The sequence below is a fragment of the Apteryx rowi genome, unplaced genomic scaffold (genome assembly GCF_003343035.1).
Source record: "Apteryx rowi isolate R43461 unplaced genomic scaffold, aptRow1 scaffold_16, whole genome shotgun sequence".
NCBI classification, from domain to species: domain Eukaryota; kingdom Metazoa; phylum Chordata; class Aves; order Apterygiformes; family Apterygidae; genus Apteryx; species Apteryx rowi.
In genome coordinates this window covers 995,258-1,020,619 of record NW_020447863.1, presented here as the reverse complement: position 1 = coordinate 1,020,619, position 25,362 = coordinate 995,258, and the positions used below count along the sequence as shown (strand labels likewise).

At 45.0% G+C, this 25,362-nt stretch overlaps 1 protein-coding gene across 1 annotated transcript in view; it reads left to right on the top strand.

Moving 5' to 3' along the window:
- Window positions 1-25,362, top strand: part of COL27A1 (collagen type XXVII alpha 1 chain) — a 168,403-nt gene that overhangs the window by 33,457 nt on the left and 109,584 nt on the right. The window contains exons 5-12 of the mRNA XM_026059675.1: window positions 1,392-1,445; window positions 6,212-6,265; window positions 8,301-8,354; window positions 13,733-13,777; window positions 14,684-14,737; window positions 17,126-17,170; window positions 19,607-19,660; window positions 20,852-20,896. Coding sequence (XP_025915460.1) covers window positions 1,392-1,445; window positions 6,212-6,265; window positions 8,301-8,354; window positions 13,733-13,777; window positions 14,684-14,737; window positions 17,126-17,170; window positions 19,607-19,660; window positions 20,852-20,896 — 405 coding nt within the window. The remainder of the gene's footprint in view (window positions 1-1,391; window positions 1,446-6,211; window positions 6,266-8,300; window positions 8,355-13,732; window positions 13,778-14,683; window positions 14,738-17,125; window positions 17,171-19,606; window positions 19,661-20,851; window positions 20,897-25,362) is intronic.

The following is a 25,362-nucleotide window of genomic DNA, read 5'->3' as shown; positions in this document are numbered from 1 at the left end:
TGTCTGAGTGGCTTTTTATCCCCTAGCCTATACTCCTTTTAACTAGAGGGTGAGTTAAATTGCTTCTGATGGTGGTATAAGGCTCTTGCACAGTCTTGGCAGAACAGGAACCCTTGGAATTGAATATTCAGGTTGTTTCATCTCCCAGGAACGTGTTCAAGAGGATTTAGAATTATTATTGCTTCTGCATAAAAGGTTAACAGATCTTCTGTGCTGTATACAAACCCAGGATAAACTATTCTTAGCTGCTTGTTATAGATAGCTCCTTAAATAGTCTTTGGAAAATATGCAGAGTGATTTCAAAATGTGATTTAAAAGGAGATATCATTGTATGTGATCTACAGTAGATAGTCTGACAGTGCCATTGCCTGATGGGGCCTATACAAAAATACAGCTTTAAATGGACTTACCCCTGCTCCCCTTGTTTTACTGTCTTGCTATCCCATTTTCTTTCTAACCTCTTAAGACAAAAATTCACTTGCTTTGTAGAGGAAATGAGTTCATCTAAAAGCTAAATAAATAGCTGAACGACTGAAAATTTCCCTGCAGTAACTACTTCTGTTTTCTTCAATTTTGGCCAAGTAAACTGTTGACGCCCCCACACTCTTCAGCTCCCCTCAGTCTACCTTCGTCTGTCCTTTGGGATTCTTTGCAGAGTTTTAACTCCTCTGGCCCCAAAGTAATTTTTGTTTCCAGTTGGGGAATACTTGTTGTAACTGAATTACCTTGTTGTCACTACATATCTTGTGACAGACGCATGCCATCCTCTGTAAAGGTAGGTAGGAAATGGTAGCTAAGTTTCACGCACTCCAGTGTCCTTGCTTTAAAAGCCGTATTGGTTGCCAGCGTGGGAGCTCTGAAGAGTCGTTCGAGGGAGGAAAGCAGATGGCGAGAGGCCCATAGGCTCGGGGCCCCATGTGAGCTGCAGATCAAGGCGGTTGTCACTTTAGGCCACCTGAGCCTGGCTTGGGCACACCAGAGAAACCACTGTCACAGAGCAGGTTCAGGCAGTGGGATGGCTGCTTTAAAGGCTTTGCTTGAATTTTGCACTGCTGGGCAGGAGGAGGAGATGACTGCACTTGCAAGGAAGATGTTTCATTCCGTCTTGCAAGCTGCTCATGTCCTGTACCTAACAGGAGGCAATACACTAACGCAGGGAGCTTGCTTGCTTTCTAGGCACTAGTTAATCCCTGGTTCTGGCTCATTTAGAAGGCTGCCTAATGAGGGTCTGGTTAAAGTTGTACCCCTGCTGGGGGTGCAGAGTGCTAGCATGGAGTTAGCTAGGTCTGGCTATATCACAACCTGAGGCTTTCTGCAGCTCCACTGGTTGTGACTAACACAGATAACTACCGACTCCTTTTGACTCTGTTTTGTTTATTGTGTTTTTTTAGGGTCCTCCTGGTCCTCATGGAAACCCTGGCTCACCTGGACCCCCCGGCCTGAAAGTAAGTATTAATTGGCATGAGGAGCTTTTGTCGTCTTGTTTCAGAGGATGTCACAGTGGGGAAAGTGCAGCCTTTTTCATGCTGCTCTGTAGAAAATGAAGAGTAGCTGAAACCATTTACCCCCTCCCTTCTGCTCACACACAGACCCTGCAGCAGCACAGCAAAAGCCTTTTCCTGTGCCAGTGAGAGACCCTGCTGTGTGTCTTGGTTCTTGGTTCTCCCTAATTTCAAAGGCTGCCTAATTAGGATCCTACTTAAGCTTTGCCTCTGCCAGGGAGTAAATTGCTGTGTTGAGACCAGGGCAGTGGAATCCTCCCACTCTAAAGTCTCACCAAGTCCTGATTTGCCTTTACTTTCTTATTCCTCTTCTCTGATTGTGCAGCCTGCTCAGTTGGCTTTGCATCCACACTGCTGCAGGCAGCAGTCTGGGGAGCGCTGCAGCACCCCACTTCTTTCTCTGTCTTCCTCCTCCTGAAATAGTCTCTCCTTCCTTCTCCAGAGTTTCTTGATATCCTGAACTCGAAAAGTCCTTCCAAACTGATCCCACTGTTTCCTTGTAGATGTCTTCGTCTCTCTCTGCATGCGATCTCATATGTATGGTTTTGTGTTAGCTAGAGACTGCGAAGCTCCTGGGAAATTGGTGTAGATTTTTGAGTGTTCATTTAAAAACAAGTAGGTTTAGATATTATAATGCTTATATGAGCCCAAAGAATAGTGGGGAGTGGTTGTGAGGGGCAGTGCTTTATTGAGATTTTCACTAACGACAGGAAAGCTGTAGGATATCTCAGCCAAACACAGAGAAGGTGCAAGCAGGAGTCCTTTCTTTTCATGATCTCATCAGTAGGCAGAAATGTTATGAACACAATTGATACTCTGGGAAAAAGATCCTGGAAACCTGGCATGCTGCCTCTATGTGATTAAAAATTAGGCACTGGAGACGTGCTGGTGAACAGCAGCTGTTTTAAATTCTAAAGCATAGTTATACAGCCTGAAAAGTGAGGCTGTAAAAGTTCTACATCTTAGCGTTCTGCATTTATTCTCCATCAATGACTTCCAGATCACACTAGTTGAGTTTTACAAGTCAAATCAAACCCCTTTTATCTAACTCCAGCCCTGCAAATTCAGCCTGGTCCAATCTGTAGACTCAAGCTATGTTTCTGTGTTATGGGATTTTTTTTTTTTATCTTTAGCCCAATACCTTGTCAGAAACCATCATTTGACTGTAAAGCTGTATTGACTTACCCTTCTGGTAGAAATAAAAACTTCCTGCAAGTGCTTTTTCTCCATCCTGCTGGGCACTTTATCTGGCAGCAGAAAGCTCTCAGTGGGCTGGGCGTAACTCCCCTCTCCAGCAGGAAGGGCCTGCTATGCCATGATAGCATGATCTTTGTGTAAGAAGAACTACATGTTAGATATCTCTTAAATTCCTCTGGTTTGCCCTTTCAGAACGCATGTGCCAGATCCCAGAGCTTTGACTTCCATCCCTCTCTTCATTTCTCTAGTGTTATGCCAGTCCCAGAAGCTGGGTTTCACCAAAAATTCACCCTCCTACATTTTAAATGCCTCTGTCCTCCAGGCTTGACAAGCATACGCCCACACCTGGGACCTGACATCTCCTTAGTATGCACAGCCATGGCTGAAGTTACAGACTTCTGAAAGCTCAACCCAGATGATCAGGCAAAGCAACCCCAACCAGAACCTCTCCTGTTGAGGGTCATTCAAGTGGCAACGGGCTGCTAGACTAGGCCTTCCCTAGATAGCTCTTAATACTGTGGAAAAAACAAGTAATCCGAGAAAGGAAACTGAACTTTCCCAGATAGATACAGCTTGGAAACAATGACTAACACCAAGTCATTGTCTCTTAGAAACTAAACCAGAAGCACAACTCTTATCAGCTGAATTAACGGAGCACTGGTAAGATCAGGCAATCAACTACACAATTGATTGCCCGATCTTACAAGTGCTCCATTAATTCGGCGTACAAGAGATCTGATACTGCAGTGCAGCCGGCAGCAATATGCGCATTTGTGTTTGTTCACGTCTTTTATCCAGTTGTACTGCATTAGTGAGCACTAGCGTTGTGTTGTCAGACTGTCTCATTTCTGAATCTCTCCTGCGCAGAGAGTCCACCTTATTCTTATCACTGGAGCTGAGCACTTGCAAGTCCTTGGACTTAACTGGTCTTTTGCACAGAGTTGTGTATAGCTCTTGAGCCAAATTCCTGCTGATCTCTTTGGGCGCAGTTCCATTGACTTCAGTGGCGTTCCACCCACTCGCACCACCCGAGAATTTAGCCCATCGTGCTTTTCCCAGCAATTTATAATGTGCAACTGCTTAAAGGGGCCTTCTTGCCACTTTTTGCATTTTGTCTGTTGTCCTTGGCAGTTGCAAAATTACTATTGCATCTAGTTTGTGAAGATTATGATTATATTAGACAAGCTCTTAATCTGATGTAGACACGCGTTGGAGTAGGGACCCTGCTGGCTGACTGACCTGTAAGCTGATGGAGGGGTAGGAGGGATGTTCTTGCTGGTGACTAGATGTAGCTCTGCGGATGACCTGATAGTGTTTGGGATTGGGAGGAGAGTTAGCTGTCAAGCAGGGTGAGTTTTCCAAAGCTGTTACAAGAGTTGAGTTTGCATTCTTTCATCTGGAGGCTTTTGGCCTCAATCTTTAGTATGTTTTGCTTAGGTAGCTGCTCTGGATAAATCTCCCTTATTATAGTGCTAGGGAGAGTTGACTTTTCCTCCAGACGTATGGTTTGGCTCCAAGATCATTGGTGTTTAAAACACTTAGCAGGATTGCAAAGCTGATGTGTTTAAACTGCACATCTTTAGACTTCTTTCAGATAGGGGAAAAAATGGAAGAAAACAGTCTCTTCCTTTACAAGAGGAAGCAATGTGGTTGGTTTGATGGGGTGGGAAAGTGAGGGACTTGTGGGCAAGGTGCCGAGGCTTAGCAATGGCCGAGGCTTAGGGTAATTCTCATGTTGCGGTTGCTGCAAGAGAAGAGTTGGGCAGTTAACCTGCACTCTCAGCCCTCAGCATCCAGATGTCTGTTCTCTCTGGCTCTGATGCTGTATTGCTGATTAATCTTGGGGAAGCGTGATCCTGCTGTGGCTGAGGTCCCCACCTGTATCATGATCACTACCATGATGCGAGGCACAGTCTTTGCTAATGTGTTTTGGGGCTTCCCAGTGAAAAAATGTGAGAGACTTCTGTTCGTTTACATAGCTTGGTGTCATTGTGCTGAGCAGATGGCAAGATTTATGGAGGGTGGTGGGTGTCTACCTGCAGCAGTAAATTGATTTTGCAGTATAGAAATGAATACCCTCCAATCCTGAGACTGCTCTGATCTGTTCCAAGCAGTCCTAGCACCCACAGACTGCTCTGAAGCTCAGAGTGGGAGAATTGCCCTGATAACAGCTGCATGCAAAGCAAGATTATCTGCATGACTTCATTTACTGTTTGGAAACCAGACAGTCTTCATTCAGAATTTGTACAGACACATCTGCCTTGAATCAGCAGTGCTCCCTACAGTCCATAGCCAAGTAGTCTCGCTCCCTGAACCTTGCAGCTTGTGGTGGATGGTGGAGGAGAAGGGCAGATTTACATTCGGTGTAAGGTGGGAAGTACATGTCAAATGTAGCTGTGTAGTTGCAGCGAGGCTGCATGGAAAAGCTGCTCAGCTAGTTATAACCAGACCTTTGTGCTGCTAAGGAGAAATGCCAGTTAATAAATACTATTACTCCTTTGTTAGGGTCTCACCTTCCCTCCAAGCACTTCAAAGCACTTGACAACCATTAATTAACCCTCAGAACCGTCCTGTGCTTGGGTGGTTAGTTTTGAATCCCAGGTTGCTGACGTGGCACACAGAGGTTGTGACTTGTTTATGATCCCGGGGGTGTTAAAAGGCCAGTGCCAATGTCAGCATGTCTGTGTCCTAGCAATACAGGCCTAGTAATACAGACCTAAAGTTCTTTACGTGGTAAGCTTTACCTCTCCCCTTCCCAAAGAATCTGGCATGTTTCAAATCTCTTCTCCTTTTTCCTATTTCTATATCAAACCCTGTTTGGTGCGCACACCACCTTTTAAGATTTTAAACTGGGACTTCCAAAGGAATCTACTGGAATTAGGTGTTCAAATGCTGCTGAAATTCCATCCTGTGTTTGTCGAAAGATCACAGTCTTAAATTGTGATTTTTCTTGCCATAGTTGTTAACAGGGAAAATAAAGAATACAGCCACTTAAGATAAAGTGTGTCTCTTTCTTCTGCCAGCTTGAAAGCCTCACAATTGCTCTGGCTGTTGCTAACATCTAATTAGTGTGACTTTCTCTCCGGTTTCATTTGTTCCCCACAATTAAAGAAAGCAACAGCATCTAGCAAGTTGTTAAACAGGTCGGTTTAGCCACAGCAGTAGGCTTGCTAGTTATTTTTGTGTTGGTAGTTTGTAGACAAGAAAGAAATCAGAGCTGTCTAGTCTAATAATTATCAAAAGTCAAGGCATTGCCTTCTTCCAGATATCCTTTTTTAGTCAATTTAATATTGTCAAATGTAATTTAAAAATCTTAATCAGCAGCAAATAGGCACCGAAACCAGCCCCAGCAAAGCAGAGCTATGCCCAAGAACTTTAATACATTTGAGATATGGGGGCAAGACAAAGATGAAACAAAATGTTTTTCTAATTTGGAGGCTTGGCCAAAGCAAGATCACATCTGTGAGTTGAGTCCTTGGATTACGTAATTAATTTAAATTTTTCATTTCCAGGGTCAGAAAGGTGATCCTGGACTGTCGCCTGGAAAAGCTCGCAACGGACCTAAGGTAAGAAGTTCCCACAGGCATCAAGAGCCCATTGCACTAAACCCTGAGCATACACATGGAAGGAGTCCATACTCCAGCCACAAGCATGACAGGTACTCAAGTAGACAGTGGGCTAAAAATTAAGACCAAGACCCTGGACTCAGGACTAAAGAGAGTTAGCTAAAGTATTGACCACAGTGCACTGAAATGTCTGCTGCCACAGCTTCTTGTCATCAGTGTTTATCCATCTTATGTGTGATCTGCAGTCCATACTTAAGTCCTTGCTGACACAAGTATACAGCTACTTAAGGCAGGTATTTAAGCTAGCAGATACACATATGTATAAGAGATAGCCACACCTTGCTGGGTCTGGGGATGCACATGTGAAAAGGGGTAATCCCAGTCTAAGCAATAAAAGCCTTGAAAGCAAAGGAAATGGCGTTTCCACTGAGGAGCTGGGATACAGTGATGTGCCTCATGTCACGTACGCAGTCCTCAGCAGACCATCGCTCTGATGGCAGCCTTGCTGTCTGGCTGGAGGAGAAAGGGGAGCTCCTCAGACCCTTGCACTGCAAACGCGTCAACCTCGTTGTGTGCTAACGAGAGGCCTTTCCACCAAGGTCTACTCAAATTGGCCCAAACCACATACACTGGAAAGTGTGGCCTTGTTTTTAGATTTAGCAATTGTTAAAGATTAGAGTTCTCCTGCTAATTCTTTTCAATAAATTACAGCCCACATTTTTGCTGTTTCACAGCTGAATGCTTTTTACTGAGGCAACAGGCCTCACATAAATCTAGAAATGCATAGAAGAGCAATCAGAGCTTCACAACATCTACCTCAGTTAGTTCTTTCAGTGGTGCCTGCACAAAACTTCATAACTCATGTCCAGGGCAAGAAGCCTGGATCTCTTCCTTTCATCATGAGCCTTGCTAGAAATGCACAACTAATAGAAAGCATCAGCCATGAAGAAACTAGGCCCTTAGTTTGAAACCAGATGTGTTAATGAAGTACAGCAAGCCGCACAAATGCGGGATGGATGATGACACTAGAAAACATTGAGATGGCTAAGTTTGAAACAGTACTTTTAACTTAACAGCACGAGATGCTGTTTGAAATTTCTGGTACTGCACTGGAATGGCATCACATGGAAGTCATCCACTCACACAATCTGGAACAACTTTCTTGCAAGCATGCTCAGTGTAAGAAAGGGAGAGATCCAGATCACTTTTAGCTCATGTTAACAAGGCTTTGTTTCTGTTAGCAGTAATAGAAACAAGGAGTTTCTGGCAGGAGTTTGGAGGGATGCCTAATTCTCAACCTAGTTACTCTGAATGCATTTTCAGTAAGCAGGCACAGCAACTTGTGTTTAAAAACCCTAAGGGTTTTTTGATCCTAATCAGAGGAGGCCAAAGTGGGCTTGTCCGAAAGGATTGGATGTTGGAGAGGTCTCACACCAAAGTGCTTCACCATTCCTATGATGATCTGGGTATGCCATTTGGGATGGGATGTAATCCCTTTCCAGAAGTACACTGAAAAATACCTCCCACAAGCAGCCTGCAAAAGTTCAGTCCATATACTGTGTAGGCAGGTTGAATAATTATACAGTCAGGGCCATCCGAACTGGAGCTGCGGACTGAGCCAATGCAGTAGCAGAATATGAGCACAGTCACAGGATTTGGCAGGAGGTACCTGTTGTTCTTGTTGCATTTAAAAGCTAGTATTTTCCTGCCTTGGCCAGTTAAATGCCCACCGAAAGGCAAATGAAGCATGTGACTGAATGAGATCATTGAAAAGAAGGCATTCATTCTGCTGGTGAAAAGCTGGACTCCAGCAGCAGCTGCCTTTAATTAACCGGGCTTATTATTTATATGAGCCAGTTAATAGAGATGATGTTTAAATCTATGCTTCTTTTCCAGTCAATTACTGAAGAACTGTGATTAGAACCAGAAGTATCAGTAGTTGGGTACTACCATAGGCAAAATAATTTAAATAACACTATACTAGGCATAGAGAAAATACTGCTGCAAATTAATATGATTTGCTTGCTTCCTACAGGGAGATGTGGGCTTACCTGGTTTGACTGGCTTCCCTGGACCACCTGGTCGAAAGGTAAGAATATGTCCTTTTCTACCAAATTAGGTTGGTATTTTTGTTTTAAAATGTGCTTCTCTAACTCTTGCAGTTGCAAGAATTCTGAGTACTTCCTAAAAGATTTAATTAAGCCCTAATACCCAGCAAAGATATCTTATCCCTATTCCAGAAGTGTGTAAACTGCAGCACAGGGCTGAAACAACATCCTAAAGGCTGTACTAGCCAGACCGTATGAGAACGTTGAATGAAACTCTGGATCCACATTTCTGATCTTTCTTTCTCAAATCTATGTCCCCTTGTACTGCATCATCCCTTTGCACCCTGACACTGATTCTTCATCAGGAAGCTGAGTTTAAGTCTGGTTCAGCTAATATGGTAGGTAAACGGACCTAAAACCTGCATCGGCACTCAGAGGTTGGATTCAGGACTCGTTTAGACACTCCAAGGAAAGCCTGACTGTCTCTCCTGATGCACACGTTTCAGAGAAACTGTCTGCAGTCCTTTCCCCTTTTTTTGCCTAGAGACTGACAGCATCAGTCAGGTTTTGCTTTATTTGCTTCCATATTGATGTTTCAGCAACACTAATGTCACCAGAAACATACCTGTGCCTAAGAGAGGATGAGTAGGGACAGAGCACAAGATCCATCACTGCCTTTGTGTTGCAGCAGTGTGTGTGTGTGAATGGAAGGATAAGCAGGGGCAGAGCACAAGATGATCACAGCCTTTGTGTTGCAGCAGCGTATGTGTTGATGAATGGAAGTACGCACAGCAATATCTTAGCTATCCACAGCTTGAGCTCATGTCCTCTGAGGACTCTTCTGTTGATCTTCCAGTTCCAGTCTGTGTTGGTAGGCTGGTTTGTTTCTTCTGGAGGCTGGGCCTGTTACATGTAGTTGGGAGCTGTTTGATGGTTGATGTGAAATGGGCTCAGTGGACATCAATCCCCTACACTGTCAACAACTATTGACATGGCAAAGCTGAGCAGTTAAAATTGCCATCTTGTTTTAATCACTTCATCAGTCAATGTGCCGTTGAAGATGTACTGTTCCTCAGGCCAGTTGCCTGCACACAGACACCTACTCAGGTATGCTTTACGGCTCTGGGGAGAGAAGGAAGCTGTGGGGATTGAAAGAAATTCTCCTTCTCCATGTTGTATGCTTTATATTGGAATCAAACTGCCAAGAGGAAGGTCTGCGTTCATTTTCTATGCCCAAGGTTGGTCATGCTTGAGGTGCCATGTGGAGCTAGGAGCAATACAGTGATTAGTTAATGGTCTTTTGCTGTCACAAGCAAGCTGTAACATGGATGGTCTAAAGAATATCATTTTCTTAGTGTAACAGCTTATGAAACAAAATGCTGCAGTTTTGATCAGCAAAATGCAATATCAGGAGAGCAAGGCCTCATGCTGGAAAAAATAAAGAAGGAATAGGAGATTGAACAAACATTGCTGAGTCCAGCACATGGCTTTCACACCTGATCTCAGTTCCCCCAGGACAGGGCAGAGGCTTCTGTTTCTTCAAGTAATGAGCAAATTGGATGCTGAAGTTTTTCCTTTTTCCTTTGGTGTAGCTTAAAAAAAACCACCTCACAGTAGCACTAGCCTGGCAGTGTTTTGGTGCAGCCTGGCTTTTATTAGTGTCCTGCATCAGAAAAAAAAATTTACAGCTGTTGGAAAAATGTTTGGAAAAATCTTTTTTTTATCTGGATTCCCTTCTGGCATCCTCCCATTGAAAATATGCTGGTGTTTGGCTGAAGATGGGCAACAACCTCTTGGCTACAAGAGAACAGCAAAGCCTTAGAAATGGACATAACAAAATTTCCCACTCATCCCATGGAGGGACTGTGAAAAGAGCTCCGCGGGCTTTCACCTGAAAAGTCCATTTAGAGACTTTCAGATAGGCAGAAGTTTTCCTCAGGGGAAAATGAAACACTTTTCCCCCTGAAGGAAGCAACTGTGTCAGCAGCATGAGCTGAAGCCACAACCAAGTGACACACGGTTTTGGATAGTATGGTTCACACCACAGCGTCTGCCTGTTATGAATGCACAGTCCTTTGCTCTTTTAAGTTTTTGGAGAGTCTGACCTCAGAGCACCCACCAAGTCATTTTGCGTGTGCCCAACTGTGGGTGTATGAAACAGCTATTTAAGCAGCACATAGTAATGCCATGGAGGCCCAGTCCAAAAAGATGTAATGCTCATCCACTCCACGTGGAGTGAATGTTGCTTTAGCTGAACTGCAGTTCTCAGGAACAGTGGCAGGACTCGGTTGTCTGCTCTGCCCTTCCTCCTCGTGCCTAGGAGGTATCTGTGGGCTTTGGCTTTTGGCTGTGGGCTACAGGCTATAGCTGCCCTCCAGAGAGATCTCAGCAGAGCGCTGAGCTGTTGCTCCCAGTCTCAAGTGCTGCTGAGAGAATGGCTGTGGCAGAGTGCAAGACTGAACAGGATGGCAGAAGTGAGAGAGTAAAAAGCTTGACGGAAACCACACAGGGAGTAAAGGCAGAGCTGGGACTAGGTCAGGGTTTCAGAACGCATCCTATCATGCAGACCACACTCACTGGCCTCTTTACTCTTTACTTTTCCTATCAAAGTACAGGATGGTCCTTTTTAGCTTGGATAGCGTGAATTATAAATATCATCACAGATGAGCAAATCCTTCACTGGAGTGCAATTTCCTTTCTAAATCACAGCTCTTTGTGTCGAACACCCTGTAATCATCAGGAAGTGTTTGGATAAAAGAGCAAATGCAGTTGTTTTCATACCCTCTGCCCTGTCATTTTAGTGCTATTTGAAGAGGATTGCAGCAGGTAAACACTTTCACATTCCAGCCAACTTTATCACACACAAGCTGTTTCATTTTCTCCTCACTATGATTAACCTGAGACAGACATAACTGCAGGATAATTTGAAAAAACACACGTTCCAGGCTCCCCAGAGCTTGCTATAAATAGTGAGGAGGGTATTTAATGGGATGCAAAAGTAGTAGAGTGTCTACATATTTAGCTTAAGAGGTATTCGCTTACCATTATAGCGATAGCAAGGCAATGCTTGGTGCAGACATTAGCTCTGGCGTGTTTTTAGGGTCTCAAGGGGCTATAGTCTAGCCACCTGCTTTAGGTAGACAGCACAGGCTTGAAACTCCCATCTCACAGGAACCCGATCTGAGCAGAATGATTGAGAGCAGCCAAGCTAGGCACCTCTTTCATATCAGTGGAGGGAGCGAGACACCTCTGGGCGTGTGTCTGGGATACAGCTAGGTGCCCCAGCTGCCTGGAAACAAGGGTGATTCCTGCTCCAGGCTGTGCCGGAGGAGCTGGGCAGAGCCGCCAGTGGGAAACCCCATGGGCTCCATGCTAAATCCCAGGTGTGTCTGGTTGCTCAAAGCTCAAGGCTGTTTCTGTTGGCACCTCTCTCTAGGGGGGGCGAGATGGGGGCCGGAACAGATGCTCTCTGTCTGCCCAGCGCCCTGCTGGTCTGAGCTCCAGGGACGGGCGATACAGACACTGGGCCTTCTGCACTCGGGAGCGTTTGCTCTTTTCAGAGCACCTTCACCATCAGGCCAGGCACCCAGCCAAGGGGAGCATCCCCCCTGCTTTCTGCTGAAGTGCTGGTAGCAAAATCATCTTCTGGGTTAGCCACCACCTTCTTGGAGCGTGCAGCTCCATCAGAAGACAGGGCTGTGATACGTGAGCAAGGTTGAGCAGCAGAAAATGGATGAAGAGGGAATTGATGTTTTTCCAGGCCAAAATGTCTGAAATAATGAGCAAGGAGGAATGCGAAGGGGAGAGCGGGTAGTAGCCAGGATGGCTGAGAGCACTGCGTACCTCCGCCAGCGAAGGCTTAGGCTGCAGGTCTAGAATAGCCCATGGGAAGAATAAAAAAGCAGTTAAGCAGAGGTGTGGACTTGGGAGCAGAAACAGTCCTGGGTTCATCTGGCGAGTGAAGCGAAAGGCCAGGTCCTTGGCCAGCGGAGAGCTGGGTTATGGCTTCCAGCGCAGGGGGATGCTCCCCAGTGCGCTTCATGGACAGGCGGTGCGTGTTGGGAGCCCCATGTTAAGACAGGGCAAGTAGTAGAGACTGAGCTACAATTAGCAATCGTAACCCATCCTGAAACCATCTTATTTCTGTAGTATTTGTGCGAGGATTGTTGCTTGTTTACTCTTTCTCTCCATTTGTTTCAAGTTACATTTTTCAGCTCTTTCAGTCTCACTAATAGCCCAGCTAAACAGTCATCTCTGTAACTGAATGTGATCTTCTAATCTGCTCTGACTCTGCTGGATGGAAACAAGTTTATTTTAAATAGCTGAAGCAACATAATAAAGGGAGAGAGGAAAAAAAAATCTGAAGTGCTTGCCACTTGCAGGCTTTACTCAGTGTTCAAAGAGAGCTCTAGGTAAATCCTGGAGAAAGTGTACTCTCTTAAAATGCGCATTGACCAGTCTGCAGTGGAACAGGCTAGTTTTGTCCTGTCCCAGGGTCTGTGTCTCAAAAAAAGATACTGAAAAATTGAAGCAGATTTACGAAAGACCTGTGAGAATGGTTTGAAGCCTGCAGCGCTTGCCAGCTAGAAGGATTAAGAAACTCATTCTAATTAATTCAGCAGAGAGCAGGTTAAGAGACAGCTTGCTCACCATTTTAGGTAGCTTCATAATAAAGGACTCTGGATCTTGTCATACTTTGTAATAATTAGATTAGAAAAACTGGAAGCTAGACAGATTCAAGCTAGAAACAAAGCAAAAGCTTCCTGTGACAGTAGGTGGTTACTGTGGTGTTTCCTGTGGCATTTCAAGTTTTAAAGTCAAAGTTAGCACTCTCTGAAATGTAACTGACCCGTGTCATGCAGGGCTTGGTGTAGGAATTGCTGGATGAAATTATACGAATCCTGTTAGTCAGAAGACTACCCAGAAATGATCGGTTCTTTCACCATGGACTCGCGATCTATGGTTGAAATCCAGGCTTTTCTGAAGCCAGTGGTGAAAGTCCCCCTCACTTGCCCAAAGCCAACATTTTACCCTACAAGTCTGCAGTTTTCTAGGGATTAAAGAAAGTCTAAATGTGTAGATTACAAATATCAGCTCTTCATGTAGACACAGTTCTCTAAGGCTGTTCTAGGAGCAAGTCCATCCCAAGTAACCATCAGGACCAAACTGCGACTGGTGCAGTCTGCTGTCACACCACATCGCAGCAGGCCTGGGTACATCAGCAGGACTCACCCCCGGGGTGAGGCAAACAAAAAGTAGGATGTGGAAAGTTCGTGTGGTTGTGTAGTCCTATCCCGTATCTGAAGACCTGCTTTTCCTCACAGCTTTAGTCCTGCCTGAAAAGAGAAATTCAAACTAAAAGTGGATTATCTGATTATGTTCTCTCTTATTTTTCATCTCTTCTTGTCTGTTTCAACAGGGATATAAAGGCTACCCTGGACCACCAGGTCACCCTGGAGAGCAGGTGAGTCTTCCCAGTTTCCACCATTGAACCTTCAAAGAGGGATGGATTTAATGACTCCAGTGCTCATTTGGATCCTGTACAGCCTGCTCGGTGTGGACAGTTAGCTCCTTCTAGGGGCAGTTTGGTACACACATGATGTATGCAGTTAACTCCCTTGCTACGGGGGGCTGTGCACATGCATTGACCAAGCATCGGCAGGTTGGTGGGAGGAGACTGCTTTGGAGTTTCTAAACTTAATTTCTAATTTTTATTGCTCAACCCTGTTAAGTTTACGTGGTAGAAAAAATACCAGCTTAACCTACTCCCCTTTTTTTCCTTTTACATTCATTTCACCTGGAGTTTACTAACCACATCATATTAAGTACTAACGTGTAATTCCCCTCCCAAACCCCTTTTTCCCTTCCCCCTTTTCCCTCCCCCTTTTATTTGGTTAAGTCTGTTTGCAGTTCAGAGAAGAAGAAAAAAAAAAAGCAATGAATAGCAGGCCCTGTTAGCAATGATGTTAAAGGATATTATACATGAATCCATTTAGTTTTGAAGAATTTTGGCAGGACTTCCCCACCAGTAAAACGGTTCCATATGCCAGATATAGATGCAGCCTTACACCTTCTCTTAGCCTCCTTGTTTCAAACTATCTGCTGGTTTCACTGCAGATGGGGGGAGGAGGAGACATGGCAACAGTTGCTTAATGCATGGATTCTACCAAGTTGGCTTCTGCATGTTTTTTCCCTTCATCAGTTTATTGCACTGTCTTCTTTTAATTTAATTCTTTTCTTTCTCTCTGTAAATTTCCATCAAGTTAATCCACCCTCCCTACTTTCCCCCCAACTCAAAGACTGAAGCAGCTAAAGGCTTCCCATGTGTGCCATTAACCTTACCTTCCTGTGCCTTTTTTTCTCTTTAAAGGGCGAACGAGGACCAGACGGAAGTCCAGGTGCCAAAGGTTATCCTGGCAGGCAGGTGCAGTAAATCTCATCGTGCTGTGCACAGACTAGGGATTTGGGTGTGCAGGTAGCTAAATACATGCCCCGCTAAATACGGTGCAGACCTATGGAATATGTCTAGCTTTACCTTCTTCTCTGTCTGAGATGTTGTATCAGTGACGTGGCCCTTTTGACTCTGCTGGAAACGCTAAGGTTGCTAGAAAGTATTTTCTGTCTGTGATGTATAGAACTTGAATTTCAATAGCAAAATCTGACTAAAATTTTTTCTTCGTTATAAGAACAGAGAAAATACAGCAGAGTAGAGAAACATACCTGCAAGCTGCTAACCCTTCACTTTCAGGCAAGTTTTTATATCTAATGTTGAACAGGCTAGAAAGCTGGGACAGAAGAAGGCATATTACTGAAGGAAAAGATTTCCCACTAGTAAAGTCCACTAGCGTAATCATATGTATTCATATGTATAAAATTATACACGGAGCACAAATATATATAAAAAATTATTTCTGCAGCTGCAAAAAAGTGAAAGAAAACTGGGTGTTTGTTTTCCATCTGAAAAGAATGCACTAAGACAACTTTAGGAATGGAGGAGTATGCAAAGGAAAATGGATTAAGATAGGATACTTCTTTTCTTACTGATGTAAGATGCTGAATAGTAAGAAGAAAAGCAAGAGGAAGAATTTGAACTGAAATCTGCATCCCTAGGGCAGGAGACCTGACCCTGTAAAATTTTTCAGTGAAACAACTTTGTTGTGGTCTTCTAAAGCAAACGCAATCCTGTTGGCTTCTCCCATATTTGTATTTACATACCTAGTAAAGTGTCTTGACAGATGTCAGAGACCCCAGTCAGCCATTCCCATGCATCCATCAAACTTCTCATAGCTCATATGTGAGCTTTTGCACAGCTATTTAGGGTGTTGGACTAAATGTGAGCTAGACACGCAGAACAAGTCTGCATTCCCCCTACCCCAGGCTATCAATAATATATGGTGTGTTTAAACTTGAAATTAGATTCATAACCCACTTTGCAAATCTCAGGTGGAACATCCAGACACGCACTGGGGAATGCAGGTGGCAGAACTGGGTGAGAATTTTGTGCACTTGACTAAATGCTACATTCATACTCTGAAAGGCTCTTAGAGATTTGCATTGCCAAAGCGTCTTCTAGGTATGAATGTGCATTACATGACTAATATAAAACCATCCGAACTATAATGGACATACAAGGTTAATGAATGCTGTTTAGTAATTCACAGCAGCGTTCTTCTGCCCATCAGATAAGCAGGGTGAAATATTTGTACTTGAACATACAAAGAACAAAAGTGCTTTCTTAAAATGTGGTTTGGGACAGGGAAGTGCTGCCTTTTTTTTAAGGCAGCTTTTTTCAGTATATCTGAATGCTGTGTGTATCCAGCATCAGAGCCGTTTACTTTACGGAGATTTTACTACTTGTTACTCCTGTCAGCTGTGCTGGCTCTGCAGTGCTGTGGGAGAGAGAGCTTGGCTCTATTTTGATTTGGGCATCATAGGCAGAATTGTTAACTCCACTCAGATGGCTGAAATCTTTGACTGGCAACAATGCATGAGCCAGAAAAGAGCACAACTTGACTTTCAAATCCCAGGCTGAGTATGCAGTGCTGCCAGCTAAAGAAAATATAGACCTAGTTCTTTTTATTTTTTCCTTTCTTCCAAGAAACCCCACCAACTTTTGGAAATTAAAAAAAAAAAAAAACTGACCTGGAAATTTGCTAAAAGACAATAAATGTGGAAATTCATTATGCATTTTTACAGGGTTCTTTTTCACAGTACTTGAAGGGAACAGCAATAGGTACAGAGGTAGAATGGAGCGTACTTTCAGTTCTCTCCGTGGCTGTTGATGCTGTGAAGGGCTAGTGATCTGCAGTGCCTGCGCTGCTGCATGGCTTCATAGGCTGTAGAAATTAGAGGGGATTCCTCACTGCATCAGGGCCCGACTGTGTCTAAACAGGTATTGAAATACATTTGTCATTGCTACGCATGTGTTCATTTGGGCAGGAAACTGAATCCTGCCTTTGGAGCAGGAGCTGGTGGGAACAGAGGATCACTGTATGCTGTGCCTAAAGGGTAATGCAACCTCTGCATGCCCTACTGCATTAGCCTCTCTGGTCTTTACGATCAGAAATCTCTACTTCAGCCCTGGGGAAAGCTCAGTCTGTGTAACAGTCTTAGGTTTTGCTGAGTAATGGCTCCACAACAATAGGAGATTGGTCATTTGTATCATTTTGTCTTTTTTCTCCTTTGTTGATATGCCTTGGACTAGGTACTGAAAGCAGAACCATGCAGGGATGTTGCTGGGAGTTTGACACTGCTCATTAAGTGAAGTTAAAGCCCATCCACATTTGTCTTTGTTTTCTTCCTTCTGTTTCAGGGTTTACCTGGCCCAATAGGGGAAGCTGGTCCAAAAGGGAATCGGGTAAGCAGCCTTTGATTTGTCTTTTCTCTGCTTGTTTTTACCAGGCCCTTCTCAAGCAACTTAGTCTCAGGATTGCAAAGTTAAGCATATTTTCCTGAAGTTGTCGAATTTGGGGGATTTTGATTGCACGCTGCTTGCTTATTGAAACACAATTTTCAAAGTTAAAGTCAGAATGTACCAAAATCAAAGATCACCGATAGTGCTGATGATGCAAAATCAATGCATTCAGAGCTTGCATTGCAGGAAAGAAAAGAATGGCATACAAATTGCTAGCAAAGACCAAAGTCTGAACTTTCTGCAAGCCCCGTCTCCCAAAGGCCTCTTTAGTTTCAATAAGTGCAGTTCAGTGGTCTTCGAACATGCTGAAAATGGGCCCTTTCGAGTATAGTCCCGAGTTTGGGAATGATTTATACCATTATGCAGAATAACAAGCCAGCATCTTGAAACCATGTGCAAATACAAACGTTAATATCCCTGTTCTGCCTGGGTTTGCTCATCAAATTGAATTGCAGTGGGTTCCTCCTCACTGCAAAGGATTTTTTTTTTTAAACAATTAAGACTCAGTAATCACATTTTGTTCTTTTCCTGCAATTATAAATTCACAATGGCATTCTGAACCAATAAAATCCCCTCTTTCCCTAACACATGATACTTTCTCTATACAGAGTAAATTCAACCAGCTGGCTTTCATCACTTTGAAAACTGCAAGCAATAAACAAATGCTGACCCTGTAGCTAACTCTATTCCTGAGCTGGGAAGAGAGAAGGCAGGCAGAGGAGGACAGATTGCATGTTTAATGCCCTGCAGGAGAGAGGAAGATCTGTGATAGCACAGCTTGCTTACCTCACTTCTGCAAGTAATCAGGTTTTTCCTGGTGCACCCATTTCACTCACCCAAGCTGGATCCAGTGTAATTATCGTATGGTATATGTGCAATACTAAGATCACTGCTTAGCAGAAAGACAGACTTGAAAATTGTCTTCTGCTTTTCACCCCTGAATGCTGAGGGCTGAAATATTTATACCTACCTAAAGAAAGCCACTTCTCAGTTCAACTGCAGTCAATCATCGTTGGATAGTAATCTCTTAGACAAGATATCTGCATTTTGTGGATGAAGGGAATGACCATTGACTGGGACCCTTCTCCACCTCTGCCTCTATTTTTCGCTCCACCAGCAGTAGTGCAGGAGTTAAATGGTTTGCTATGGGGAGACAGACAGCATTGTTTTGTGTGGCCATAATTCCCAGCTAGATAACATCCCTAAAGGAAGCACAGCCTAAAGAGAGCGATGGACTGGTGAAAAGATTTGGTGGGGTTGATGGTAAGAGATTTAATGATGATGGAGAAAGGGAGATGAGAGCAAATCAGTGTTAGCACTTGGCTCTTGTAACAGTGATGTGCTGCTGAGGGGGCTCCCTGCTGAAGTTCACTTCCTTTTGAGTCTGCATGTTTGGCACAAATAGTCCCTTGCAAAGGACCAGCACACAAGGTAACTTTGTGTTAACTGCTGAGCAAAGAGGATTAAACACAAGGCTTCGATTGTTGCAAGGGAAAGGAAATGTAACATTTTACGCAGTGGCCCTGTCTGAGCGGGATCCCAAAGCCTGAGAGAAACGTTGCATATTTGAAAATGCGAGGAAGGCTGATGAGTGTGAAAGTGGATTTTATGCTAAATGCAGTTGATGCAAAGGGAGGCTCCTTTGTGGTAGGGTGTCAGTGAATCCATAGGCACATAAAAGCTGAATCTTTTGCACAGTTATTAAGAGGCTGAAATGACATGATCAGCCTGTCCCTTCCCAAGGAGACCCTTGGTGCTTGGATTGACAAAGTGTTGCAGAAGGTCTTGGTCACCTGTCAGAGTTTCCAGGGAAAGGCTTTAGGCCGAGCTGCTGCTGATCTGCTCGTCTCTCAGCAGTGGGGTGCTTGGCAGCCTTGCAGGCCAGGAGCTGTTGGTTGTGTGAGAAGGAGCTTCAGTGTGTGGCCACCACATGACGCAAGGCGAGACAATAGAGCTTAGTACAATGAGCCGTACTTGCAACACACAGTTGGAAATGAGTGCCAAAGGCAGGAAAAGGGCTCTTGGAGGGATGAGAGGAGGTATAGGCATGCGGTTTACTTTTGCTATCGCTCTTGCTAACCTCAAACGAAGCTCCATTTCCCTCAGGTACAGTGGGAGCCAGCTCAGGTAAGGTTTCTTCTTGCTGGCCTCTTCCTGCCCGGAGTCCACGTGATCCCTGGTGTGAGGGTATGTGCCCTTGGACTACATCGTGGAAGCCAGCACCATGCAGTCCATGGGCATATACACTTGCCTCAAGGTTTATTTCATCATGGCTGCCATTGACCAGCGCTGGAGGATGCTCTGCTGTTCAAAAAAAGACAGACTGACTAGCTGCTAATGGAGAAGTGTATCTGACTACTTGTTTCTTCTTTTCTTTAGGGATATATAGGTCTCCCAGGATTATTTGGGCTGCCAGGGGCTGATGGAGAACGAGTGAGTATTTTGTGAAGAAAATCTTGATGTGTTGCTTGAATACGGTTCTTCAGAGCTTGTTGTAACCTACTCTATTCCTTGTTCCTTAGGAAAAAGGCAAGCATTTAGACATGTCCTCTTTAGCCTGTTTCTGCCTTTGCATGAAGACCTGTGTCATGATGTTGATATTCAGCTCAGGAAAACCTAGGCTTCAGGCAGGGTCATCAGACCGTACTGATGAGTAGGGAGGAGTTTTCCTGTATTTTCCCATGTTGAAATCCCCTTAAATTTTTTCTTTCTGGCCCATCTTAGTGGGGGGAGAACGTAAGTAGAAATTCCCCCTTCCCACAGGAGTGACATCCCAGCCACAGTTTCCCGGTGTTTTGGGTGTCCAACTGGAAATGTCTGGAAATGGCCTGGATCTCAGAAGGGGGGCAGTGCCAGGGGCTTTCTGGCAATGGCCTTCCTTCCAGCTACATCAAGTTGGGCAGCCAAGAATGGAGCTCTCTGAAGGGCTGTAGCTGCTGTTCCCATGTGTCCTCCCTTCACCCCACCCTTATGCCTTCTCCAAATCCACATGTTCAGAGCTTTGCAGAACCTCCCTTGCCTTTCTGCACTTCTGCCCCATGTCTCCCCACCCACCTGACCTCTACCCATCAAGAACTCCCTCTTCCCACAGCAAGAGCTCCTAAGGAAGGTCACTGTAAGATGAAGACTGTTTTATTCTCACTTTTTCTCCCTCAAATGTAAACTCCAGAAATGAGAGAGGCCCCAGGAGTATGTGGGAGTGTGTGTGTGTGCCTGCCTGGGAGGGGACTACCCTGTGCTCTAGAGTCGCTGATTTAATGCTTGTGTAACTAAATAAGAAACATAAACAGAAGTTCAGCGAGTGCCTTGGCGGTGGCCTTCATTTGGTTCCAGACCAGTAGCTTAATGACTGCCCCTGCTAAGCACAGCTTTAGCCTGTTGCCCTGGGTGTGGATGCTGCCTGTGTGTGTCCTCAGGGAGGGTTGCAGTTAGTGGGTGAAGGTTAATTGTCTTCTGCTCTCGCAGCTGACTGCAAGTAGCTGACATCTTGATTCCCGAACAATGCTGCAGTCATTAGCCTGTTTTGCATTCCCGTCTCTTCCAGTTTTGTTTTGTATTGTTGGTTGGCTGTTTGCTTTCTCAACCAGACCTATTATTTTTTTTCTCTGTGTGTTTTCCTTGCAGGGGATCCCTGGAGTTCCCGGGAAGAGGGGCAAGATGGGTAGGCCGGTAAAGTTTTTCCTCGTCTATTATGCAGACTTTGTTAAATGAAACTGGAAAAAAAACATCTGGCTTTTAGCTGGGCCCCTTCATATCTTCTGATGGGAGCTAAATGGGGAGATCAAACAAACCTTTCTATGTCTCAGACGTGCTTATTCTCTTACATTTACTGTTTGGTGGTCTCACCAGTCCTATCATGTTTACCTGTCCTCGCAGTGATTCTCTCCAATGCTTGTACCATCTTGGTTTATATAATGCAAGTGTACTGTATAACAACTTTCTTGTCATCAGCAGTGGTACAGGGTTAAAGTAGTGACAGATCTGATTAAGACATTAAAGTTTGAGGGGCCAGGAGGCTGGGTAGATTTGAGAGCTTGTCAAGGAGGAAGAGATGTTTGCAGGTAGGGCTGAATATGAGGTGGAAACTGTGAGAACGGTGAAGCTGCAAAGAAGAGAAGTTTTGTGTGACAGTAGCAAATGGCAAAAGCAGGAGGGAGAAGTACGAAAATGGGTAGAGGAATTGGGGAAAGGACAGAAAAGGATGCTATTCCCACATCAGCCTTCTTCCAATCTCTTCTGCATGTTTCCCATGCCAGAATGCATCAAGCTGTTTGCTTCGGGAATCAATGGAGAGATCAGGCCCATTCGTGCTCCCACGCACCTCGTTGCCTTTGCACCTTGTCTTTCTTGTTAGCCTGAGTTTCCCTCCATCTCCCTGACATCGTTGCACTTGAAAGCTCCTTGTAAAATTTCCACTTGCCCCCACACAGAAAAATCCAGTGTTTTCCTCTTGTCACCCTCGCATGCGAATGTGCCTTTTTTAGGAGTCCCACGCCTACCGCTTGCTGGTGTTCTCACAGCAGAAGCCATGCAAACACCCTGACAGCTCCACATTCATCCCTGCCTGACTATTCCTGCTCTCGGTGGGATTGGTGGAGGGAAATTAGCTGTGGTGCCTTATTTTTTGTTTTGTTTTGTTTTTTGCCAAAATCTACTCCAAGTCTTACGGTTTTGTAAGCTGCCAGTTACACCAGAAACCTCTGTGATGAATAATTGCAGCGAGCCAGCCGAAGTAACTATGACTCATTGACCAGAGTAAAACAAACAAAGCAACTGTCGTTAGGTACAGGGTTTCTGCTCTCTGACTTGCTTCTGCATAGAGCGTGCTGTAGGCTCAACACGTTCCAGCTGTTGTTTGGCTGGCTTTTGTAATCTTCCAGGCAAGAGTTTTTGTCTGGCGGTTGCTGTTACAAACAAGATGCTCCCCTGAGATGAGCGGGGAATCACTGAACCATGTTGGCATTTAGGCTGGGATCTAGAGAAGGGATTAAACGACTAAGCATGAGCACCTTTGTTCTACTAGGCTCTTTCAGACAATTTTGGCTTCATCCCCACTTCATGATATCACGTTTAATAAGAAATCTTGAATGGACCGATGCTGATGATTTGTACTTCCGAGCGTTAACAAAAAGATTAAGTGACATGCAGAGTTATTCAGGAAATCACTGGGAGAATAGAAAGTAAGAACCAGCTGACCTGATTCCCATTCCAGCACTTATCTATTGGCCTGTGCTGTCTTCCAGCTGGTTTGCAGTGTTAGTGAGCCTGCTGTGATTTTTCTTGTCTCTCGTGTCTCTGCTCCACTCAGTTTGCTGGTGCTGCTACTGTTCCTGCTCTCTTTCAGTTTTGTCATTGCGATGGAGAGCTCTTGGAAGCCCTTGTTAGCTACCATCTGAAGTTGGTAAATGCTCTGGAGAGTAGGAAGGGAGTTGGTAATAAATATGTTGCTCTACCTAGTTCTGTTTGGTATGAGACGGCAACAGATTAAGTGCTTGGCAGAGGAGGAGCAGGGGGCTGGGGGAGTTTGCATGTGACACTGTGGGCCTCCTAGAATGATGTAAGAGTGAATGATTAAAATAGACAAACTGGACATGAGTCAGATTTTGAAACCGTTCCAGGGAAGTTAAGTTCTGCAGAGCTGTGAGAGACATGGTGAATCTGTCGTGGAAGCAACGGACTCCACCTCCCATTCTGATCTCCCTGCAGTGGATCAGCAGAGCAGGAGACGAGTGCGTTCCTAATGTATGGGCACTGGTGAACACTTGAGCAAAAAGAGGGTTGAGGACAGCCTGTGGAGAGAATTATGATTAAAGTGCAACGCACCGGGGAGATTGAAATACCATGAGTCTGTATTTCTCCATGCCTGCTGTCTGTTTTAGGGGGAGGCTGGAAGCCTGAAACTGAAGCGGCTGGTTACGTAAAACTTCAGTGTTGCCAAAGCGATGGCTGAGAAGGATGGGGTTTTATGCTGTTCGGTTGGGCAGCTGGCAAAAAGAGGACAAGGGTATGATGTAGTTGCGTTGCTACGAGGGTGGAAGGACTGTGTTCCCAGCCATGCTGGGGGACGCACAGGTGATGCATCAGTCATAATTCGTCTTTAGAAAGGAGATGTCCTGTCCCTGGCCGTGGTGTGAACCAGGTAACACACAGGAAGAGGAGATATGGCTAGTCACCCATCCAGGGTGGCAAAACTGAAAGGGGGTATATTTTCTTTTGAGGACAGAGGTGATTATATTCTTGGAAGGAAACTTGAGCCTGCAGAACAAATAGTGCAAGGTACTTTGTTAATTAGGAAGAGGGAGTAGCACACGGTGGTCCACTTTCTGTCAAAGAGAGGTAGCTGCACAGACAGATCGGTTTGGAACACCGAATATACGCACCAATAATGCATCAGCTGTGCTGTCTTATGCCTGATTTTAGCTTATAATGCTTTTTATCAGTAATATTATTTTAAAAGAGATAGGAAGGGAGGGAGAAGCCCAGGTGCTGGGCAATGCATGTGAGGTTACCAGCACTAGGAAGAATTCTCATTTCTGGATCGGTGAGTTCTTTCCTCTTTCCTTGCAGTCTAAGCAAACACAGGTAACCTTGAGGGAGATTCATCAGAGGTCCTGAGAGAAGGAAGGTGGAATTCCAAGGCTGATGGAAACAAGGTGTTTAGAAGGCAGTTAGCAGCATTAGTAGTTGGAACATTAGTGGTGGTATATGACTTTGCAGTGAGGTTTCCATTTCAGAAGGAGCAAAGTTTAGTTCCAAGACATACTTAGTAATTCTTGGGTTTGCCTGAAAACCTGTTGGTGCTGCTGTTCCCCTGGCTGGAACTCGAGCTGAACACTCAGAGCCTCGCTGGGTCAGGTACTGTGCAAATTCCCAATGAAAGAAAAATCCTGGCCCAAGGAGTCCATCAGGCTGGATTATGAAACAACACAGGATCAAACTAACCCCAGGACCGGGAAGTTTAGGTAGCAGCAAAGTGAGCAAGTCATTAGTACCACAAACAGTCGTTTCAGCTTCCCGGCCTGTCTAGCTGTGCTCATCATTGCTGTTCTCTCCCTTGTCCTCCTGTAGCTTGTGTGTGAGTAATAAGCAGCTGTGTCCTGCCAGCTGCAGGACTGTGTGATGGGGGTTTCTTTATGCCTGCTAACCTCAGGCGAGGGAGGCAAACGCCTCCTGACAGCACAGGCTCTGCTGTTACGCTTTACACAGCCTTTGGCAAGTGCCTGCATGTTGCCAAAGTGCTGCTCCAAGGAGATAATTTGTTAGATGGAATAGATTGTATAACTAGCAGGCAAGGAGGGAGAGTTTGCACTCGAGATGCACGGCCAGCAAGGCTGACAACCCTGCCCATGGGAACGGTGGGAGCCTGCCAAGACAAGGTGGGGAGATGCTGCATTGACTGGGGACTTCACAGGAGTCGGGGGACATGGGGACTGGTCTCTCCCAGTGGCCTGCATCTTTGGACAAGTCATTTTGCTGTTATTGGCTGCGTGCAAATCAGGGATAACACAGTCAGCTTTCCTTTGAGCTCAGTGGCTGAAAGACAGTATATAAATGCCAAGGAGTGCTAGTTGGAGCACTACTGTCAAGGAACAGGTGCTTTGAAATGATTGTGGATTTTAAGTATTGGGAATCAGTGCATAGGTGAGTACAGAAGCCTCATTTCCCTCTGTCTATCAGCCACAGCATGGAGGTTGTGGGAGCCAGCAGTGATCTGGCAGCTACTCCAGTGTAGCCTCAGGATTTGTTGTGAGCATCAACGCTGTGGCAAGCTGCTGAATCTGGCATCGATTTTCCATGAGCTGACCACAGTCGGGGTCCTCTGCCAGCTCTCAGCTTGTAAGGTGGTAGAGCCTTCTTGCCAGGCTGTTTTTCATGTCTGCTGTCTTCCTCCATGTTGACTTACATAGTTCATGTCTTAACTCTCGCCTCATGTGAACACCAAGTCTCAATGCATCCCTTTTCCTCCATCTCATAAGTCATTAGAAGTGCATGTGGTTCCCCTGTGCTCCCTACCAAAAAGGAAAGGCTGTTGCATCATGTGAAAAGACGTTGCCTTGTTGGATATGCCAGAGAGCAAAAAGCAGGGCAGCCTTTGGGTTAGGAAGGTTTCATTTTGCAGCTTTCCCCAACCTTTT